The 19680-nt window shown below is 40.6% G+C and overlaps 1 protein-coding gene across 2 annotated transcripts in view; it reads right to left on the bottom strand.

The window, feature by feature from the left end:
• Window positions 1–1025: 1025 nt before the first annotated feature.
• TPST1 (tyrosylprotein sulfotransferase 1) overlaps window positions 1026–19680 on the bottom strand; it is a 38826-nt gene continuing 20171 nt past the window's right edge. Inside the window, exons 3-4 of one of the 2 annotated variants that reach the window (XM_065418437.1) lie at window positions 8722–8772; window positions 1026–1081 (exon numbers count right to left, since the gene is read on the bottom strand). In XM_065418437.1, the coding sequence (XP_065274509.1) occupies window positions 1064–1081; window positions 8722–8772 (69 nt within the window). In that variant the 3' untranslated portion in view covers window positions 1026–1063. Of the gene's footprint in view, window positions 1082–3724; window positions 3785–8721; window positions 8773–19680 lie in introns of those variants that run through there. The other variant, XM_065418435.1, reaches the window with a different exon arrangement.

Raw genomic sequence — 19680 nt, forward strand, 5'->3', positions numbered from 1 at the left:
AATCAAACTCCAATGCCAATTATTTATTAAAGTAAAATTATCTGAGACATAAAAGTTTTAAATGTTTTTCTTATGTAATACTAAATGAACGCTTTCCACATAGATTTCTAAATTAAGAATGTTTCCAAACAGAATTTTTCTTTATAATGCAACATAATCCTTTTGTGTACATGTGCTATTTGTTTATTTATAAACACTATGTTGCCTTGGTTTAATTTAAGATGGATGTTGCATTTTGCTGGGCACCCAGAATATTTTAAGCAAGGAGTGCTCTAAAAATAAAATCATTATTGATTATAGAATTAGCAGTAATGCCTTCACCATTCACCAGTGTCCCAGTACAAAGTGCACTAAAATATGCATTCCCTACCCTGGCCATTTTTCATCAAAGAAATACAATTTTCCTGTGGCTGTTTCAGGATATATGGGACACTATAGGCAAAAAACTACGGTTAGCTCATTTTTTTTTTTGGTCATTTCTTATCCCGCTCTTTAGCCAAAGAACTGTCTTTAAAAATATAAAAAGTTTATTCTAAAAATCTTTGTCTTGTTAAAAATGCATTTCAATTTGATGTACAAATGTCACCTGTATATTAATTTTAACACAAATTAAAAATATGAAGATCTACTAAAAAGTGCCAAATAGTTTGTTCATTTTATATTTTCCTTTGTACTTCCAGCCGTACCACAGTGCAGAGAAATCCGAGAAGAGAGAAAATAGTTTAAATTCAGAGGTGATATCATGTATGGTTGTCTAGCAATCCTGAAATGATGTAACTTACACTTTTTCAGCTCCTCAGCATATTGAATTATACCAAATTGACTCATATATAATACTTTTGAATCTGGACTAAATACCTTCATCTATTTCCCACCCTAAGCCCCAAATATATTAATGCAGAATGCAATTTTCCACTCTGAAGCTTCCATTAATGATCTGAGATTTAAAAAAAAAAAAAAAAGATCACAATTAACCAGCTTAACTGAAACAATTGGAGCAGATAAATAACCTTGTGATACTCCATTTTATTACCTTATGTGCAAGGTAAGTCCATCAGATATTCTACTCCACTGGTTCGGTCTGTTAAAGCAAATATATACATATATTAATATAAACTGCTACCACCCATTAAAACAAAATTAGTTATTTTCCATTACAAAATAAAAATATCACTAATAGTACCATTTAGATGTTTGGTTCTTTTTATTATACTCAAGACTCAATCAACAGTAGTAAGACTAATTTAATAGAAGCAATTTCAACTCCAGCTTCAGATTTTCCAAAAGAGAAGCAATCATATATAATTCTTTTAGCATATACTGCCCATGAAGCATACTAACTCTACTGCTATATCAAAGATTTTTTTTATGCAGTGTTGTTGTAGCTGTGTTGGTCTCTGTATATGAGAGACACAAGGTGGGTGAGGTAGTATCTTTTATTGAATCAATTTTTGTTGGTGAAAGAGAAGCTTTTGAGCTGTACAGAGCTCTTTTTCAGATCTGGGAAACGTATTCAGAGTGTCACAGCTAAACACAAGGTGGAACAGATTGTTAAACATAAGGAGATCACACATTGCAAGAAACTATTCAAACTGAAGTGGCAATTAACACCTCTGCAGTCATAAGGCTGCAGACTGTTGTATTGAGACATAAAACCAGTGTCTCTATTGAGACCATGATTTTTGGTGTCTAGCTGAGTTATGAATTTAAGCTCCCAGGCCTGTCTTTTGAAGGTATTATGCAGGTTTCCTTTAAGGATGAGGACTGAGAAGTCAGATTTGGAATGATCATTTTGTGAAAAGTGTTAACCCACGGATGATAGGGTATTTTTGTCTTTTATAATTTTTTCTGAGTTTGTTGTTGAATGTAAAGTTGTTAAGGATGAAGATGAAAAGGATGAGTTTAGCAATGTGTTTAAGGTAGATATCTCAATGTTGTCCATTGTCTTATAGATATGTGAAGCAGCCATGGTGAGGGATATTGGTGTATAGGGAAGCGACATTCATAGTGGCAAGTACGGTGTTCTGAGGGAGGTTGGTGGTGGTGTGGAGTTTCTGGAGGAAGTCAGTCCTTTGAGTAAAGAGTGGTCTCAGCATAGTTTATATGAGTCCTGATATTCCTTCAGTAAGAGTGCCATGGCCAGATATGATGGGTGTGCCTGGGTTCCCTTGTTTGTGTATCTTGGGAAGCATGTAGAAGGTCCCTGGTGTAGGTTTGTGGGAGATTAAGTGGTAGAGTTTGTCTTGGAGTTGTCTGGGGAAGGATTTGAGGATATCCTTAAATTCCTGTGTGAATTGTGATATGGGGTCTTCTTTGAATTCTTTATGGTAGATGGTGTAGGAGAGTTATCAGTTGGCCTAACTGATGTAGTCATCACAATTGCGAACTACAGTGACATCCCCTTTGTCTGCTGGTTTGATCACTATTTAGTGGTTGGCTTTTAGGGACTGTACAGCTATCCTCTCCACAGTGGAGAGACTGTGGTGGACATGATGTTTGTTAAGGATGTCACAGCTGATTTTTTTCCTGAAGTAATCAATGTAATGGTGAAGCATGTGGTAGAGACCCTGTTTTTTTTTTTTTTTTTTTTGGCCTTCTTCTGCAGCATGGGGAATGGGTCACTGGCTGGTTTGAACTAGAGTAAATGGTAGATTCTCCAAACTTGAAATCTTTAAATCAAGATTTGAGGACTTCAGTAACTCAGACAGAGGTTATGGGCCTGTTGCAGGAATAGGTGACTCAGGTTCTGGGGCCTGCGATGTGCAGGAGGTCAGATTAGATGATCATGATGGTCCCTTCTGGCCTTAAAGTCTATGAATCTAAGATATTACCTCATCCACTTTGTCTCTCTAAAGATTTTTTTTTATGACTTCAGTTTACATGTCTCTCTCTTTTTGGAGAAACCTAAAACTATTACTTTTTTTTAAATTAAGCAGATTTAAATTAACTATCAGTTCTACTACTAAGAATTAGAAGAGTTCCATTTTAACCATCTCACTTGGAACACAACAGACATTTGCTGCAAGCTAAGGACCAAATTCTGCTGACTTAACACCAGGTCAATTTTTTAAAAATAGGAATTATTTATATTTTAAATAACTAATATTGTAGGCTTCAGGAAACATGACAATTTAGGGTTTATAAAGCACCATGTCTATTTACTGTGCTCTATGAAGTATTTTAAAAATAGCTTAACTTCCACTATTCAGAAATTCAACACCACACAGGTATGTACTACTAACTTTTTCTTTCTTTAGACTCAACTGTGCACATGTACTACATATACTGCAACTACACATGTAATATTGTAGCTTAACAAGCCTTTGTCATCATTTAGTTCTATGAAATAACCACTGCATACTTCTTCAAATCAGTTTGCTGAACTACTACTGCTAAAAATCAGACATTTAAATAATTTTTCACCTTTAAGCTGCATAGACATTTTGGCCAGCAGTTGAGAACTGAGCAATACTGTGAATACTGTGAGCAACAGCACATTTAGCTGAGTGGTGTCAGGTTCTTAATGGCTTTATATTAGCTAAGCACAGCTTGCAAAGCATGAACACTAACTGTTCAAAATGTAAGAACAGGCAAACACCCAGTAACAGAGCAAAGCCCAGGTTAGAAATCGCACATAAAGAAAGTTTATCAGAAAGATTCAAGGTGCCCACAGCTAAGAGTTTTATGCTCTGAAAACATGAAACAGACACCACAGCTACTCTACTTTACTGGTCCATGTTCATTTTATCTTGCCACGGGACTTCCTTTCTACGGTCTTCTTTGGCTGGAACAAAATAAACCAATTTCGGTTTTTAAATAAAAAATATTTTTAATTTGAACTGATGGGGCAAGTCAAAAGGTTTAATTTCACATGTGATAAATTCTTCTGCGTATTTTCCTGAATCTCTAGTTTTAACATATCAAGAATAATTAAAAGTTATCCTTAAGAAAAATAGTTTGTTCCTATATTTTTGGATATTGAATTACAAAATGTGCCTATCCTTTTATCCTGAGAGTATGACACTGAAAACATGAGCAAAGTTTCTGAAAAACTGGTTACAAACATCACACTAACCTTCCCAATGACCGTAAGAGGTAAGCAAGTACAGTAAAAGCTTTTTTATCTGGCATGTTGGGGCAATGGGGGGTTCCAGTAAGTGAAAAATTCTAGTTAACTAAGAGGGAGGGAGTTTGGGTGCAGAGCTGGGGTTGGGGCACAGGAAAGGGTACGGGATGCTGGATCCGGGCGGCACTCACCTCGGGCGGCTCCCCGGAAGCGCTGACGTGTCCCTGCAGCTCCTAGGCGGAGGCGCAGCTAGGCAGCTCTGCATGCTGCCTCCGCCCGCAGGCGCCACCCCTGCAGCTCCCATGGTTCCCGACCAATGGGAGTTGCAGAGCCAGCGCTCGGGGCAGGGGCAACGCACAGAGCCGCCTAGCCACGCCTCTGCCTAGGAGGCAGCAAGGACATGTCGCTGCTTCGGGGAGCCACGCAGAGCCAGGTAGGAGCCTGTCGGCCATTGCCAGGGCATGAACCGTCAGCTGGGGGAGACTAGCCCCTAGCCTGCTCCTTCTGCCCGAGGCCTTGCCGCTTCTGCGCCCCCCTGTAAGAGCCTAGGGTCCGTCCCCCCTGCAGCCGCCGGCCCCCGCCCCAGGCTAGCACCTCCAGCCCCGGAGTGCCAGTGCTGCAGCCGCAGCCCTGGAGTGCTGAGAAGATGGGCGCCGCGGCCCCAGCCCACCCGGGAGGGCAGGTGCCACCACACAGGTGCACTGGAGCCGCAGAGTGGGAAACAGCGCCCCGATACTGTACAGGGTGACAATACTCCCTCTAGAGCACTGGCTCCCAAGCTTTTTACTAAGGTCACCCACCAATTCCATTTTGTCTATTTTTCTGACCCTCCCAGGGTACAAATGGGGGATCCCCAAAATCACAGACCAGCATCCTCCTCCTTGCACTGCAAAGGGGACACTGACAGCCTGCAGCAGCTCCCTACAACCTGGCACCACAACCTTAATCCTGGCCCAGGGCAGAAGGGAGGCCGGGGTGGAGGGGCTGGAGAGCAAGCCTGCTCCACACTCACCCCACAGTGGCAGCTCCTGTCACACGAGGCTGGGCCCAGCTCCCCGTTCTGGGCATTGCGACCAGGCACGCAGGGTCGCAGCACCACTCAGATTTGACTCAGTCACCCCTCCACCATGACTGGGCCAAATAGCCATGGTGCTGCAACCCCATGAGCCCTTCTGTCATGGTCGGGCCAACCCTGCGTGGCGCTGTGACCCTGTGCGCCAGATTGCAATGCCCAGAGCAGGGCCCAGCCATGTGAGACAGGAGCCACTGCTACAGGGTGAGTGCATGGCAAGCTCACTCTCCAACCCCCTCCTCCTAGCAACAGACCTGCGACCCATCTAGAACCTGCGCATGGCCCAATGGTGGGTTGCAACTCACCACTTGGGAAATACTGTTCAAGTCAAATTAAATTTCATAAGCACATTGGGCTGAACCATTGTCCTGTGTGCACTCAAACTTTTTAAAATTGCCACGTATCTGACAGACATTAATACATATTATTTTACGGCATCAGTGTGAGGAAGGGGGAAAAGATGAAGTGTTTTAGTGAGTTACCGAATTACCTGGTCCTCCCCAAATATGCAATTCTCTATGGCTCCCAAGTTCTTAGAACCACCATTTTTGTAGTAATGCTAACCTCAAGAAATCAAAAATCATGACTCTCACTCCTAAAAATCAAGAGATTTTTATAGAAAAAATTATATTGTGTTTTTTCAGTCCGTCTTGATTTTTGAACTCCACTTACCCATCCCCAATGCGTGGGGGCGTGACAATTAATGTTGCTCATTCTGCCAAATGTATTTGCCCCTGCTGCAAGAGCTCTCGGCCTCAAACATGCCTGCCCCCACCCCAGCAATTAATCCTGTCCCCCAGCCCTACCACAAGTTTGCCCCCCCCAGCACCCACCCTATCAGTTCTGCCCCATTCATTCAGTTCAGACACCCACCCCATCAGCCTCTACCCCGCTCAGTTCAGCCCCACAGCCCCCATCAATTCATCTCCCACCCCTCCACGGCTATTCCTCTCCCTGTTTCTATAGGGCAGAATCACATTAACATTAGATCTTTTTCAATTTAACTTTTGTATTATTCTAATTAATTTTGCATGAACAAGCCCTAAGATACCAATAATGATAAGCACTTCCAGGCTTTGGTATCTCAAGCACTTTGTACATAGATACATCACCAGAAGTGCTACCAATTACAGGGGTCCTACCCTATAGCCCAGGGGTGGCCAACCTGAGCCTGAGAAGGAGCCAGAATTTAACAATGTACAATGCCAAAGAGCCACCGTAATATGTCAGCAGCCCCCCACCCTGCTCCCAGCGCCTCCCACCCACCGGCAGCCTCACTGATCAGCGCCTCCCCCTCCCTCCCCACACCTCCCGATCAGCTGTTTCGTGGCATGCAGGAGGCTCTGGGAGGGGAGGGGGGAGAAGCGAGGACACTGAAGGCTCAGGGGATGGGGCGGGAAGGGGTGGAGTGGGGGAAGGGCCTGTGACAGAGCCCGGGGTTGAGCAGTGAGCACCCCCGGCACACTGGAAAGTTGCCCCCGGAGTCAGTGCCTATTCAAGGAACCACATATTAACTTCTGAAGAGCTGCATGTGGCTCCGGAGCCACAGGTTGGCCACCCCTGCTATAGCCTTTCCTCATGTAACTGTAATTGGGAATTTTCCCTAGGTCAGGACTGAGCCCATAATTTGTATGCATCCCTACAAACAACAACATGATCAATTTACGTTTTCAATCCAACCTTGTAAAATTCTCACTCATCAGGGACAGTGTTTTGTTTTCTTTTGGGTTTGCTTTGGTTTTAGTTTTGTAAAACAGGCAAGTAAAATATCATGAATATGTTTACTATCTTCATGGTAAAGGTGAGTGAGCATGTTTTCTCCTGGGTGAGACAATCTGCATGATGCTTTTTCAATGCCAGATTAACAGAATAGAACAAGGCACATTTAGATGCAGTCTTCTCTTTTTTGTCATTAGATTCACCATATTAAAAGCAATGAAAAAATGTGGTTGATAATTTTATAACATGTACATTTATTGTACAACAATTCCTCAATGTAGATTAATCAGTTGAAAAATATATCTGTTTGAGAGTCTATTTATATTTCTTAATTCTTTAAAACTTGTTTGTAGTCACAAGACATCTACATATTAATCTAATGGAATTCCGAGAATTAAGTCCTACTTTCTCTTTGATTAAAGTAAAGGTCATTAAATTGTTAGCAGAAGACCAGTAATGATACCAGCAACAGAACCCAGAATTTGAGATGCCGTACATAGAAATGGAAAACCTTTGTTGGGTTTATATTGCTACCAGTCCTAGATCAGGCACTCTCTTGGCAATTTATGTCTGAAGGACCTCAAGTCTGTTATTGAAACTACAAGGAAATACCTTCTCTAGTTATTACTGCTCACATAGCCCCTATTCTAATTTCTTCAGTACCCTCTGGGAAAGGACTGTACCATGTATAAGCATCACATTATTAGTAGTGCTTCATACATAATTATATTATTATAGAATACACTTGACTACTTTGGGAGGAGGATAATCCTCCCTATCTATCTATAAATAAATAAATGTAAACGCAAATGCATTACAAGTTCAGCAAAACTCCCTGAACTAGTTAGCTGATGAGATATCATATCTTAATGTACCCAATTTTGAATTATAATTAAAGTTGTGAAGTATATTAACTAGTTCAATGTTCTTAGTAATTGATGAGAACTTATCTTTACTGCCCAGGACTGAACAGCTTTACTGAAGTGTGGCAAAACACTCTGGAGATAGCCTCGCTATCTGCCCTGTACTTGATTTAGAACCTTTCAGAACAAGGCAACAGATAGCAAATTAAGTTTCTTTACTACCAACAGTAATACACAACATTCCATTTAGAGGTATTTAGAATGAAACTTGGCCTGAATGGCAAAGTTCAGATCTGAAGTTTCCCAAGGTTCCAGGAATGTTTGGATCTGGCACTTTGTCTTGGACTCCTCTCTAGTGTGGACGTAGCGTGCTACATTCCATACCAGAGATGCAAACAGGCTCAGGAATAGTGTGGGGACGCTAGGACTCTCTAGGACTGTGCAGGAGAAGAGCAATGAAGATCTCAAGCTCTGTGGGAAAGCTGGTAGGCACACAGTTTTCTATCACCCACTAGCAAACAAGACATCAAGTAGAAAAAGTAGGCATGGAATTAATATTAAAAATAGGATACAAGAAGGCCCCAGCATGTAGAGGGAAAAAAATCAAATTACTTTAGACAGGGGGGCAAACTATATACAATGCCCAGTTTATGGCACATACTTCATTAATCCAGATGAGGAAGTTCTCTAAAGAGAAGCAAAATGTAATGCCCTGTAAACTCAGATATTTAAGCATTCCTTCAGAGGGAAATGAAGCACTATGTGGCTTCACAAATCTAACCATTCTTACTATCAACTTCTGTCATGGAAGGCCTACCTATTCATAGGAGGACATATTACCTATGACTCAACAATATATAATCACACTGAAATGCAAAAATTAGTTCTCTATAAAGTGATTGTTAATAAAGTTGTCTATCACATCTCTCTCTCTCACACACATTCACACACTTTCTCCATATCACTTTACCACAGAGAAGGAAAACAATCCAATACTGTACCTGTGGCATTTCTTTAAGAAAATCAGGGAGCTGAAATTCACCTTTATAGACCTGGGGGGAAAAAATAGTAAAACTTTAAACAGATGCTATCATTATATTATGTTCAAACTGCTAACAGGAATTCTGTTCAATAAAAGATAGGTTAGTCTGGGTCATCTGGAACTAGTCATGCTAATCAGACATGCCTGGAGCACAGAGGATTGATTTAAATCAACAATTTTAATCAAGATTTAAATGAGCAAACAGGAAACATTGATTTAAATAATTTACTATAATCATGTTTTGCATTTGTACTTTTTAGCTATTTTCCTAAAAAAAAAAGTTGAGTCCCATGGGTTGGTAACCACTAAAACATGTTGATTTGCAACTAAATATAGACTTTACACTAAACTTAGGCTTCTTTTAAGAACTAGTAGATCTCATTCTCACAATTAGTTTTTATTCATAGATTGGAAAAGGAAAACAAGCTTTCCTGCTTTTTCAACTCCCAAATGATTTGTTAACTTTGAATGTAGTAGTCATTGAACCAAACTAGTTGAATAAACTGAAATGAAGAAAATATTCTCTCTGCATCTCCAGAAGAGGCTACTCCTGAATAATTGGCTTAGTACTTCAGTAAGCTCTGATTCCAGATGCTTAGTCACGAAGTTCAAACATGTACTTGTTAATATTATATTTGATATTTAAATAATTTTAATAGATTATAGTAAATTTAAGCCTTAACATAGATTGTCAAGTTCAAATTTAATTTTAAATATGTTTATTTCAAAAAATAAAATGATTTAAACTTTTAAAAATCTGATTTAAATAAAAAAAAGATTGTATTTTATCTTTTAAATCATTGATTTTTATCCATCAGGTTGTGGCACTTATTTTAGAAATTCTAATTTTAATTCATGAATGAGAATGGCCCTATATTGGGACTTACAGGGGTCAGAGCAGGGCTAACTATGTTTGCACAATCCTGTACCTGTGTTGGGTGAATGTCATCTGGCCCTGTTAGCATCTACTAGGATGGAATGGAGGGGGGAGGGATAGCTCAGTAGTTTGAACATTGGCCTGCTAAACCCAGGGTTGAGTTCAATCCTTGAGAGGGCCATTTAGGGATATGGGGCAAAAATCTGTTGGATGATTTAATTGGGGATTGGTCCTGCTTTGAGCAGGGGGTTGGACTAGATGATCTCCTGAGGTCCCTTCCAACCCTGATATTCTATGATCTCAACCATTTTGATATCTAAGAAAAATTGGTGCATAAATTTGATGCTTCTAGAAAAGCTTAGCCCCACCGCTCCTCACCATGATGAGTAGTTAACTGACAGGTCAGCTACCTCAGAAAGCAATATCTCATTTTTCCTTTCAAGTTTTTTTTCAATACATTGTTTTAAAGAACTTTACAAGGAAACCGTTAATGTTAGAGCTCCATCCTGCTTCCAAATGTTAGAGCTCCATCCTGCTTCTGGCTATTTTAAAAAAATTGCCAAGTTGTATGTGAAATTCAGATATACTGTTGTAAAACCCCACCCAGTAGCCAGTGTGTGCTTCTATATTTTGCACACTGTTTAAGTAGAACACTATTCGGGCAACTCTCCAGTTCCGTGAGGATTGCATGTTTTCTGCCATCTCCTTGGGAGAGGTTAGAGGAGATGAGGGATGATTTGTATGAGAAAATCCAACAAGTTTATAATAGATGTCCATAGTTTTAAGATCTTTAACAAACCTCTAGGGGTAGAGAAAATGATATCTAGATAGGCTTCCTGACTTAAGAAGGTAACTTTGTTCAGGGCAACAGGTTCTGCATAAACTAACTTTTTTTTTTTATTAATACTTACAAGTACTGTTTAGAACTTGAACTGGTAGTGCCTAAAAGAAACTAGAGCTGCAAATGTTGAAATACAGGGTACATCCTGTTTTATTGGCTGTCTCACTTGTAGAGGGCATGTATTAATATGAAAGAGCCTAATATGTAAAAACCCTCCCAAATTCCTAATCTTTCAAAACTCCTAATCAAATCTCCTCTTGCATTATATTTTGGACAATGTTGCAGTATTGGTGCTTTTTGTGTAACATCACATGGGCATTTTGGTTTAGATTATCTGTTTTGTGGATAAGAATTCACATGATAGGAAACTGACTATTCATGACAGATGGGAGCAAAGAATCTCCTAGGTTCTGAATATTTAAAATGTCTGTCTGAACCAAAAGTCGTTTTTCTTCAGTATCTACATTACAAAAATGAAGCATGTAGCAAATTACAGTATCTTTTTTATCTGCAGTAATCTGATCTGCTGTGCCCAATTATGCTTATGGAAAATTGATAATGCTGTGTGACTAGAGGCTTTGTTGCATCTTTGACTCTGCCATAATATTAAAATACTATCTGAGAAGGATTTGTCTTTGGTAGTATGTGAATAACTGCACAGCTGTCTTCCAGGTGCCTGTTACTGTATCTCTGTTGCATGAGAATTTTATTTTGTCAAATTTTTAACATCGTACACTGAACTGACCAAATAAAACATTGCAAAATATAACAGGGAGAGAATTATGTCTGCATTAAAATCCTGACCCAACATTATTATTATTCCTGTTTAGATGGGCCCCTTTTCGTTAAACAAATATTGAGTAACATAGAAGTGCTTGGACTATATCGACTTTTTAACCTGCAGGTTGGAATATTTACTAGCTTACACAAACTCGGTACACTGAGTTAATAAGTGTTTGGGCATTTTGGAAATAACTGAGCTGATGATCATTTTGACTTTCGTGGCTATTAGTCTTTTGCTCTTTTTGCTAATTTTGACTGATGTAACAAATCTCTATATTGTTTTCATGAGCTATGTTTTATTCTACTAAAAAATCACGTTAATATGGAACTCCATAGCCTAATGCTTCTGAGGCAATTCAATTTCTTTCATGGATATGAAATTAGCCAAAATGGTTTCATGTTGTGGATAGGTGAATAAATTGTTCCTAGTATTAATGTGACAACATTGTTGATGCATCACTTTCTTAGCTGCTGTCTAGAGAGATGAGCTTCATTTTAACGGCTTAACTAAAAGATCAAAATCTGAAGTAGTCTGCTGAACTCAGACATTTACAATACATCTGGGATCTCATTGACCACACACTGAATTTTTGACCAATGAAGCTTTCAACAACATTATTGTGGGAAGCTATGGTTATTGTGGGAATGGCTTCAAGAATGTGAATGAGAGCTGTGCTTATCATTGTGGATTACCATTGTTCTTCTATCTTTGTCCACTCCTTTTGAGATAACAACTTTTAAGGTTTTGCAACTTACATAGATGGGTTCCTTGCTCCCTGGTTATATTTATAGTAAAGTCTGGGTCCTTGCATGTGTTTAACCAGACTAGTTATAGAAAGAGTAGTGAAAGCTCCCAGCTTGCTTAGGCTATTCAAAATGAATCATATTGTTTAATGTTGCAGTCATATTTGGGGTGAATTATTTTGCAGACAGGAAACTCTGAGCTAACTCAGCTTCAGAGACGAGGCCACTGCAGTGTACTGACGTAGTAATTATTTCAGAGACCATTCTGCTCCTAATCTGAGCTCAAAATCAGTGTAAGATAGTGCAGACTTTATCTAGTTTAGACTCCCATTCAGACCAGATAGAGAAACTGTCAATTCTGTAGATGCAAGATCCTTCTATTCAATATTAGCCATGTCAGGATAACCTACTGCAAATTGTACTTAATTCCTCTTATTTTTTAACTCTGTAATTAATAATTGGTTTTAATTTTGGAGAGATTTTTGCATGACACCACATGCTGCAAACCAGATGCAGACCTGAGGAAGATGCCATAACTTAGAATGGCTGCCAAGATGCTAAGTTACACCAGGTGCCATTTTGGCTCCCAGAGAAGCCCAGAAAAATCAGGGCTATAAACAATCTTTGCCTCTCACCCTCAGCTGCACCTTGTGTACTGCATCTCCAGACAGTTCTACAAGAGTCTTGGCCAGAATGTGCAACATATAGCATCTTTCTTCTTTATAATTTCTCTGCTTCTTATATGTCAGCATACGGCACCATCAGTAGTTTTTAAGAAAGCCAGACTTATAATTAAACGAGCTGTAGTTGTAGCAAAATAATGTATTTAATAATTTGCATACTTTGTATAAAAACATTATTTCCCCTATTCTTCAGCCATATCTATTCATAAGTTAGGCAGATGGGAAAAAACATGTTAAGCATATGTAAAGCAAGCAAAGGGCTGAAGCTTTGACTGAAACACATGAATCAAGGCAAGACTGACATCTTTGTTTTTTGAAATGGAGTGGGGGAAGAAAAACCTTTTATACCATTAATTAGGTCAATTAAAAAAAATCAACCAATTTGGGTGTGTGCTTCTTTGGCAGTGAAAAAGAAATCTAACCCATACTATAAACAGCTGGATATACTCTATCAACAGCACACAAAAGCAAAAGGTATTCTGGCACAAAGTAAAAGAGAATTCGGAACAGCTACTCCTGCATAGACATGAATGACTGTCGAGAAGGTCACCTGCTTCAACAAACAGTACTCTGATCTATAATACTTATTAGTAGGGCTCGGCGTTTGTTACGGAGGTCGCGGAAGTCATGGATTCCATGACTTTCTACGACCTCTGTGACTTCTGCAGAGCCCAGTGTGGCTGACCCCAGGCTGCTCAGGCAGCTCGCTCTGGGCCAGCCACACTGGCTGCTGCTGCTGGAGCAGCTCCAGGGCCAACCGCACCAGCCGCTGCCCAGGTGGCCCCGGGCAGCTGGCCCCAGGGACCGCCTGAGCAGCAGCCAGTGCAGCTGGCCCTGGGGACTGCCTGAGCAATTGTCCCGGGGCGGCCGTAACAGCCACTGTCGGCGGCCCCTGGGGCAGCCAGAGCAGCTGTTGTCAGAAGCCCCTGGCACTTTATGCCACAGCCCCCCCCCCCCCCCAGTACCCCTCCAGCAGCGACCCTCCTGGGGCGCCTCCCCAGCAGTCATCCCCCAGCCCAAGATTTAGTCAGAGGTATTTATAGTATAAATCATGGACAGGTCACGGGCCATGAATTTTTATTGCCCGTGACCTGTCCATGACTTTTACTAAAAATACCCATGACTAAATCGTAGCCTTACTTATTATGCACGGAAATCAGAGCTCACTATCTTATTGTTAAGTAGAACAAGAGACTGCAGCGTAGGGACCATTTTTGAAGTGCGTTCATTTACTCTGAGTTGTATACATGCCACATGGAGCAACAATTCACTGGAAACCCTTTTCACAAGTAGATCAGAAACCATGTTTGGTAGCTATCCTTTCTCTCCTAGACTTAGAGAAAGGGAAAGTTCCCATTGATTAATGAGCAATAAATAGTGAGCTAGGAAGGAATTTTTCCTTGGTGGATCAACTTGGCAGATGCTGGGGGGTGGGGAAGGGGGTATTCTGCCTTCCTTTCAGCTTCATGGAGACATAGTTGGGTTGTAAGCATGAAGACTTGATATAGTGGTAAGAAATGGTATGAAGAGTAAGGCTATTTTTCACCTGCCATGGGAGCATAGGTTTGGGAACTATAAGACTGTCACTGTATTTGAATCTTTCTTTTCAGTATCCCTCTTTTCTTATCCTCTGCAACCACAGAGAAGCACCCAGCACAAGCAGGTATGTGGTCCACAGTAATATTTTCCAAGGTTCATTAACAAAAATGTGAAATAGAAGAAAAGTGCCCACTCTTCATAAGTTTCACTCTGACCCTACTGTGATGCTATAGGAAAAGGTCATTCAGCTTATGGGGTAGACTGGGTGGATGAATGTGTGCACACAAACGCACACTACACAAGAAAGCACAGAATGTGCGAGACCACGTAGCAGATTTAATAAATATTATGCCACTAATAGGGACTTAAAACAAAGATGTGGCCAAATGTCTGTATGTTGCAGTAGGTCTTAGGGCAAGTAGCAATAAATGAAGGCATTAAAGCAGTCAAACTTAGTTCTCTTACTTATTTATAACCTAATACTAGTGGCTCTAGCTATTACTTTTGGGTATTTGCCCATTCCATTATCTTAGGGACAGGTCCTAAGATTTCCTTTCGCCAACTCTCCAGCCACTGTCAACTTCCCCTGCTGGAACATCAACAACTCTACCAACAGGTTTGCAGTAGACAATCTGAGAGCGATAGAAAATAAACAAGACTAGAGAGTAACATGGTCTTATTTTTATCCATCAGCTACATTAGACATAGAAAAACATCTCTCCTCTCCATTTAATTTGAGACAGCTATAAATATAAACCTGAAAAGTGAAAAATCTATCGTGAGTAGTGGATCCCGTTTACAGAAAGTTATAATTATAGGCAAAAAACTAATTTCACCCGTTCTCGTCATAGGATCCACTACTCTGCTTATTATGGGAAGGAAGTATGTTCTGAAGTAAAACACGCCACTTACTTTGTCAATGTAAAACTGTGGGAATTATGTTCTACAGTTGTGATGAGAAGCAGATCATTTACTTTATGCTGTCAGCAGTCTAAATTACATTAGATTTCAGTCCTCTTCTGCAGCTTATGGATTTTCAGGAGATGACCGAAATGATGTACTTAACACTAGTGTGTACAATAGAATTGTAACGCCATCACAACTCAATTCACCTCATAACACCTCTCTCCTCCCCTCCGCCACCTTCCTATTGGCTGGGGTGGGTGATTGGGACAGCCAATTAAATGTGTAGGGAACAAGGGGGGAGCCAAACTCTCAGACTTTTCAAAAGCCTCTTCCTTCTGGTAGCTGCTCCACCCTCTCTCACCTTAGTTGTACTATTGGAGCTGTGTTTTTAGGACGCTGCAGGTCTGATTTATCACCTGTTTTGGGATCAGAAAGGAATTTTTCCTGTTGGACAAATCTGACAGCTCTGGTGGGTTTTTTCCTCCTTCCCTTCAGCTTCATGGAGGCACAAGCTGGGTTGTAGGCATTAAGACTTTAAAGTTTAATATTAGGAAAGGTAAGACTGCTTAGTTTGTCACAATTTGTGGTAGTGTCCAGTGCAGGTAAGCCTAAAAAGGTAAATGAGACCTGGGATTTAGCTAAAACAAGACTTAGAAGAGGGGGAAACCTGAAGTCTTTGCAGATTGAGCTGCCTTCACCCCTTGGCAACCTCTGCCCATGCACCTCCCTTTACACAAGGGGAGGCAGACAGGATTCAGAAGCAACGTAAGTCCTAGAGGTTGGTCTAGGCAGGTCTACCCTCAGCTATTGGTGTTATGGTGGGAGCCCTGTAATTCCACAATGGAACCAGTTAAATGCCTGGTGTGAGAGAGCAGAATATGGGCACGTAGTGCCCTTCCCCAGTAGTAATAAAGTTGTAGCTTGCCTCCTAAATCCATCCCGTGTGTCTGTGGTTCATTCCCCCTTGTGTCTTGATCAAGACCCTGTATAATGGCAATCTACTAAGCAAGGAGCTTTGGGAACTGCTCCTTCAAATGCCAATCAAAACCACTTCTTCAGTCATGTTGGGTCATTAGAGAAGGAGATGACATTAGAGAAGGGAGTCATGTTTTACTTTAAATGGAATCATTTCATTTCCTTAAATTAAATCTGTTACCAGGCAATATTTTAACTGTGTGATCAGTCACTGTTAAGATTTCCAAGCAACTAATATTCAGCAGAATATTAAAGAAATTAAAAAGAGAATTGGCACCTGATAGTTTCAGAAATAAAAGTTTCAGAAATATACTGAATCTTCCTCTTGGAGATGGATTGTTTTCTGGATAAAAATCTCCATAATAAAATCCACAAACTGGGGCTTTACCTGCAGCAATTTCAGAAAACAATTGTTCCAATACAAAATAGCATGGCAGCAATTTACATGTACAAGAAAATCGATTGTTTCATTTTATTTTATAAACTACTGCAAATTCCATTGTAGAATTTGTCTCGTAAAGCATACCTATAACAAAGCCTTTTAACCTTTTTAAAATCAGGTGTTTACAAACATTTAAAGAAACTATTTTAGATAAGCAAAAAAAAAAAAAAAAAAAAATCACACTGCAGACTGCAAGTAGGAACTAAAGAGAGAGCAAACTCATTTAATATAGGTCACTGAACAGTCACCAGATGGCGACTTATAGTAATTAAACTTATACTTCAGTGGTGAATAGCTCAATATCCTATTATAAATCAGGGTTAATTTCTCTTTTCCAAACCATACAGACATTCCTGTGGAGAGAATGGAGGCAGTGGAGTATCTACATCTAAAAAGCTCAAAGAAGAAAATTAACAAAAAAAAAGGACTATAAAGACTGTACCAAAGGTGTCACACAGGAGATTTGCGGGTTCTCTTCAAGGAAACCCCTCTCTCATGGGTGACCACTTAGAACAGTGTTTTTCAACTGTGGGTTGTGACCCAATACTGGGTCGCAGCATGTAAGGCACTGGGTCACCTTGCTCTGGTCAGCACCGCTGTCCCGTCAGCGGTGCTGCCCAACTAAGGCAGGCTAGTGCCTACCTTTTCTGACACCGGGCTGCACCCTGGAAGTGGTCAGCAGCAGGTCCGGCAGGGGGCCGCAGGGCTCCACGCGCTGTCCCCACCCCGAGCACCGGCTCCACACCGGACCTGTTGCTGGCCGCTTCCAGGACACAGCGCGGTCTGTGGTGCCAGGATAGGCAGGAAGCCTGCCTCTGCACCCCAGCTGTGCCGCTGACTGGGAGCTGCCAGAGGTAAGTCTGCACCCCAACCCCCTGGCCCAGCCCTGACCCCCCCAATTCTGGAACCCCTCCCTGCACCCCAAACTCCTCATCCCCGGCCCCACCCCAGAACCTGCACCCCAAGCCCACAGCCCCGCCCCCCTCCCGCACTCCAGCCCCCTGCCCCAGCCTAGAGCCCCCTCCCACACCCTGAACCCCTCATTCCCGGCCCCACCCGCAGCCCTCACTCCCACACCCCAAGCCTCTGCCCCTCCCATGCCCCAAACCTCTCATCCCCAGCTCCGTTGGGTCACGGACATCAACAATTTTGTTCAACTGGGTCCCCAGAAAAAAAAGTTTGAAAACCACTGACTTAGAATACAAGAACCAAAATGGAATTTTGTTTTTGTTTTCAGTTTAAAAGTTAGAGCAAAGAACACAAGCCAAAATACACACAGCGAAATGCTTCTGTGGTCACCAACACTATCCATTCGTAGCTTAGCTATAGCACAATCACGGCCTTGATTCTGGTCTGTTCCACAGCTACATCTCATTGCTGCATACCTCACACAAATATACACTACATCTTTTACAAGACAGAGCTGCGCAACCACACTGGTGTCAGATGCACTACAGTATTTATAATGCTTTGGGATCATTATTGCAGAACATTGCCTTTTAAAAATATAAGGACAAACACATGATCTCTAATATAGTGAATCTCAGTTGATAACACTAGCATAACATTGAGGAAATGTCTTCAAGATCCAAGGTGGGGATAAGCGGTGTCTTTGAAACAGAAGGGTTGATAAGACTCAATTTCTTTCTCCAGCTATTATGACTAGTCAACAGAATTTTCTGTGACATGACAGAGAAAAATATAGCTTGCACAAGTTATTATAAGAAGGCCAACCAGTAAGTAGCCAGGCAAAACCCCCACGCTTTTTCCACTAAGCACATGTAAGTTTTCTTCTCACAATCTCTTTATGGTGAACATCGGAACCTTCAGGAATCGTCAAAAGAAATGACTGGAATATGTAATACTGTGTCCACAAATTCAGTCAATGTGGAGTGTGTGCCAAAGAAAAACTGGAGTAATATGTTACAGATGTGAGAGGAAACTGCACAGCCAGTCATAATACAAGGATAAGCCAATTTCAATTGGGCATAAATCAAAATCTAATAGTCACAAGGAATCCTCCAGTTTTTGCTATACTCTATTCAACTCTTAACAGATGCCTCTGTGCAAGTTCACTATTCTGACTGATCTACAGGCACATCTGATATTCTTAAAATATAATGAAGTGATTCTAATACCTTATATTCGTCACTTGGTAAATGGGCTACTAGTTTGTAGCATTTCAGAAAACACCAATTATTAATATTTTATGTGTACATATGAACTCAATTACAAAAGATTCCTTTGTGTGAGAGGATATGGAATCTGTTTACCTCTTATATTTCTAGAAAAAGCCACTGTATTTTTAACTATAAACATATCAAACTTGAGTCACTGCTAGGTGATCCTTAAAGTAAAGTGGATGAGCACAACAAGAATACCAAAAGATTTGCTTATATTATAAAAAACTAATAAAGCACAAAATTCTGCGTAAATGCACAGAAAACTGCGTTGAAGTCAATAGGCGCCATGTATGCATCAAGGGACAGACGTATTTTTATTTATTTGTCCCTCCGTATGCACTGATCTATATCCAACACTATTCAGATTCTATAGGCACACAACTTCCACCTCCGTACCCAATGCCCTGCATAAGAATGGATGTCTTACATGCATCCACACAGTAAAGGATAAGCATGCAAGGCCCAAAATGAAATTAATGAAGCAATTAGTCCATAATGAAAAACAGTTGCTTGCAAGATCAATAATTTATTATTAGCAGAAATATGGTATCTTCAGATAAAGCTATTTTAAGGGACAGATTATAACTTGTGAAATGCTATTCAAATGAGTGGTACGTTGCCAGGAATGGCAAATTATAAACCACTGAAAAACTGCTATGCAAGGTTTTTGCTTCTCAAAAGGCAACTTAAAAAAAACCAAAAACTACCTTGCTTTTAAGATTTGTAAAAGTTAATTACTCTTATTTCTTCCCTGTAGATGTAATGTGTTTGTAGCCTTGTCCATCCTAGTAACTGCTCCTTCACAGAATTTTTTTTCCTTAGCACGTGCTAATAATAATCTATTTCTTTCAACTGACGTAGGTCTGAGAGAAAGGCATCCCAAATTATTGAAGAGCTGATAATCATCCTCAATTTTTTATCTTCATTTCCAAACTCCTTATACAA

This window comes from Emys orbicularis, chromosome 17, assembly GCF_028017835.1.
Source record: "Emys orbicularis isolate rEmyOrb1 chromosome 17, rEmyOrb1.hap1, whole genome shotgun sequence".
NCBI classification, from domain to species: Eukaryota; Metazoa; Chordata; order Testudines; family Emydidae; genus Emys; species Emys orbicularis.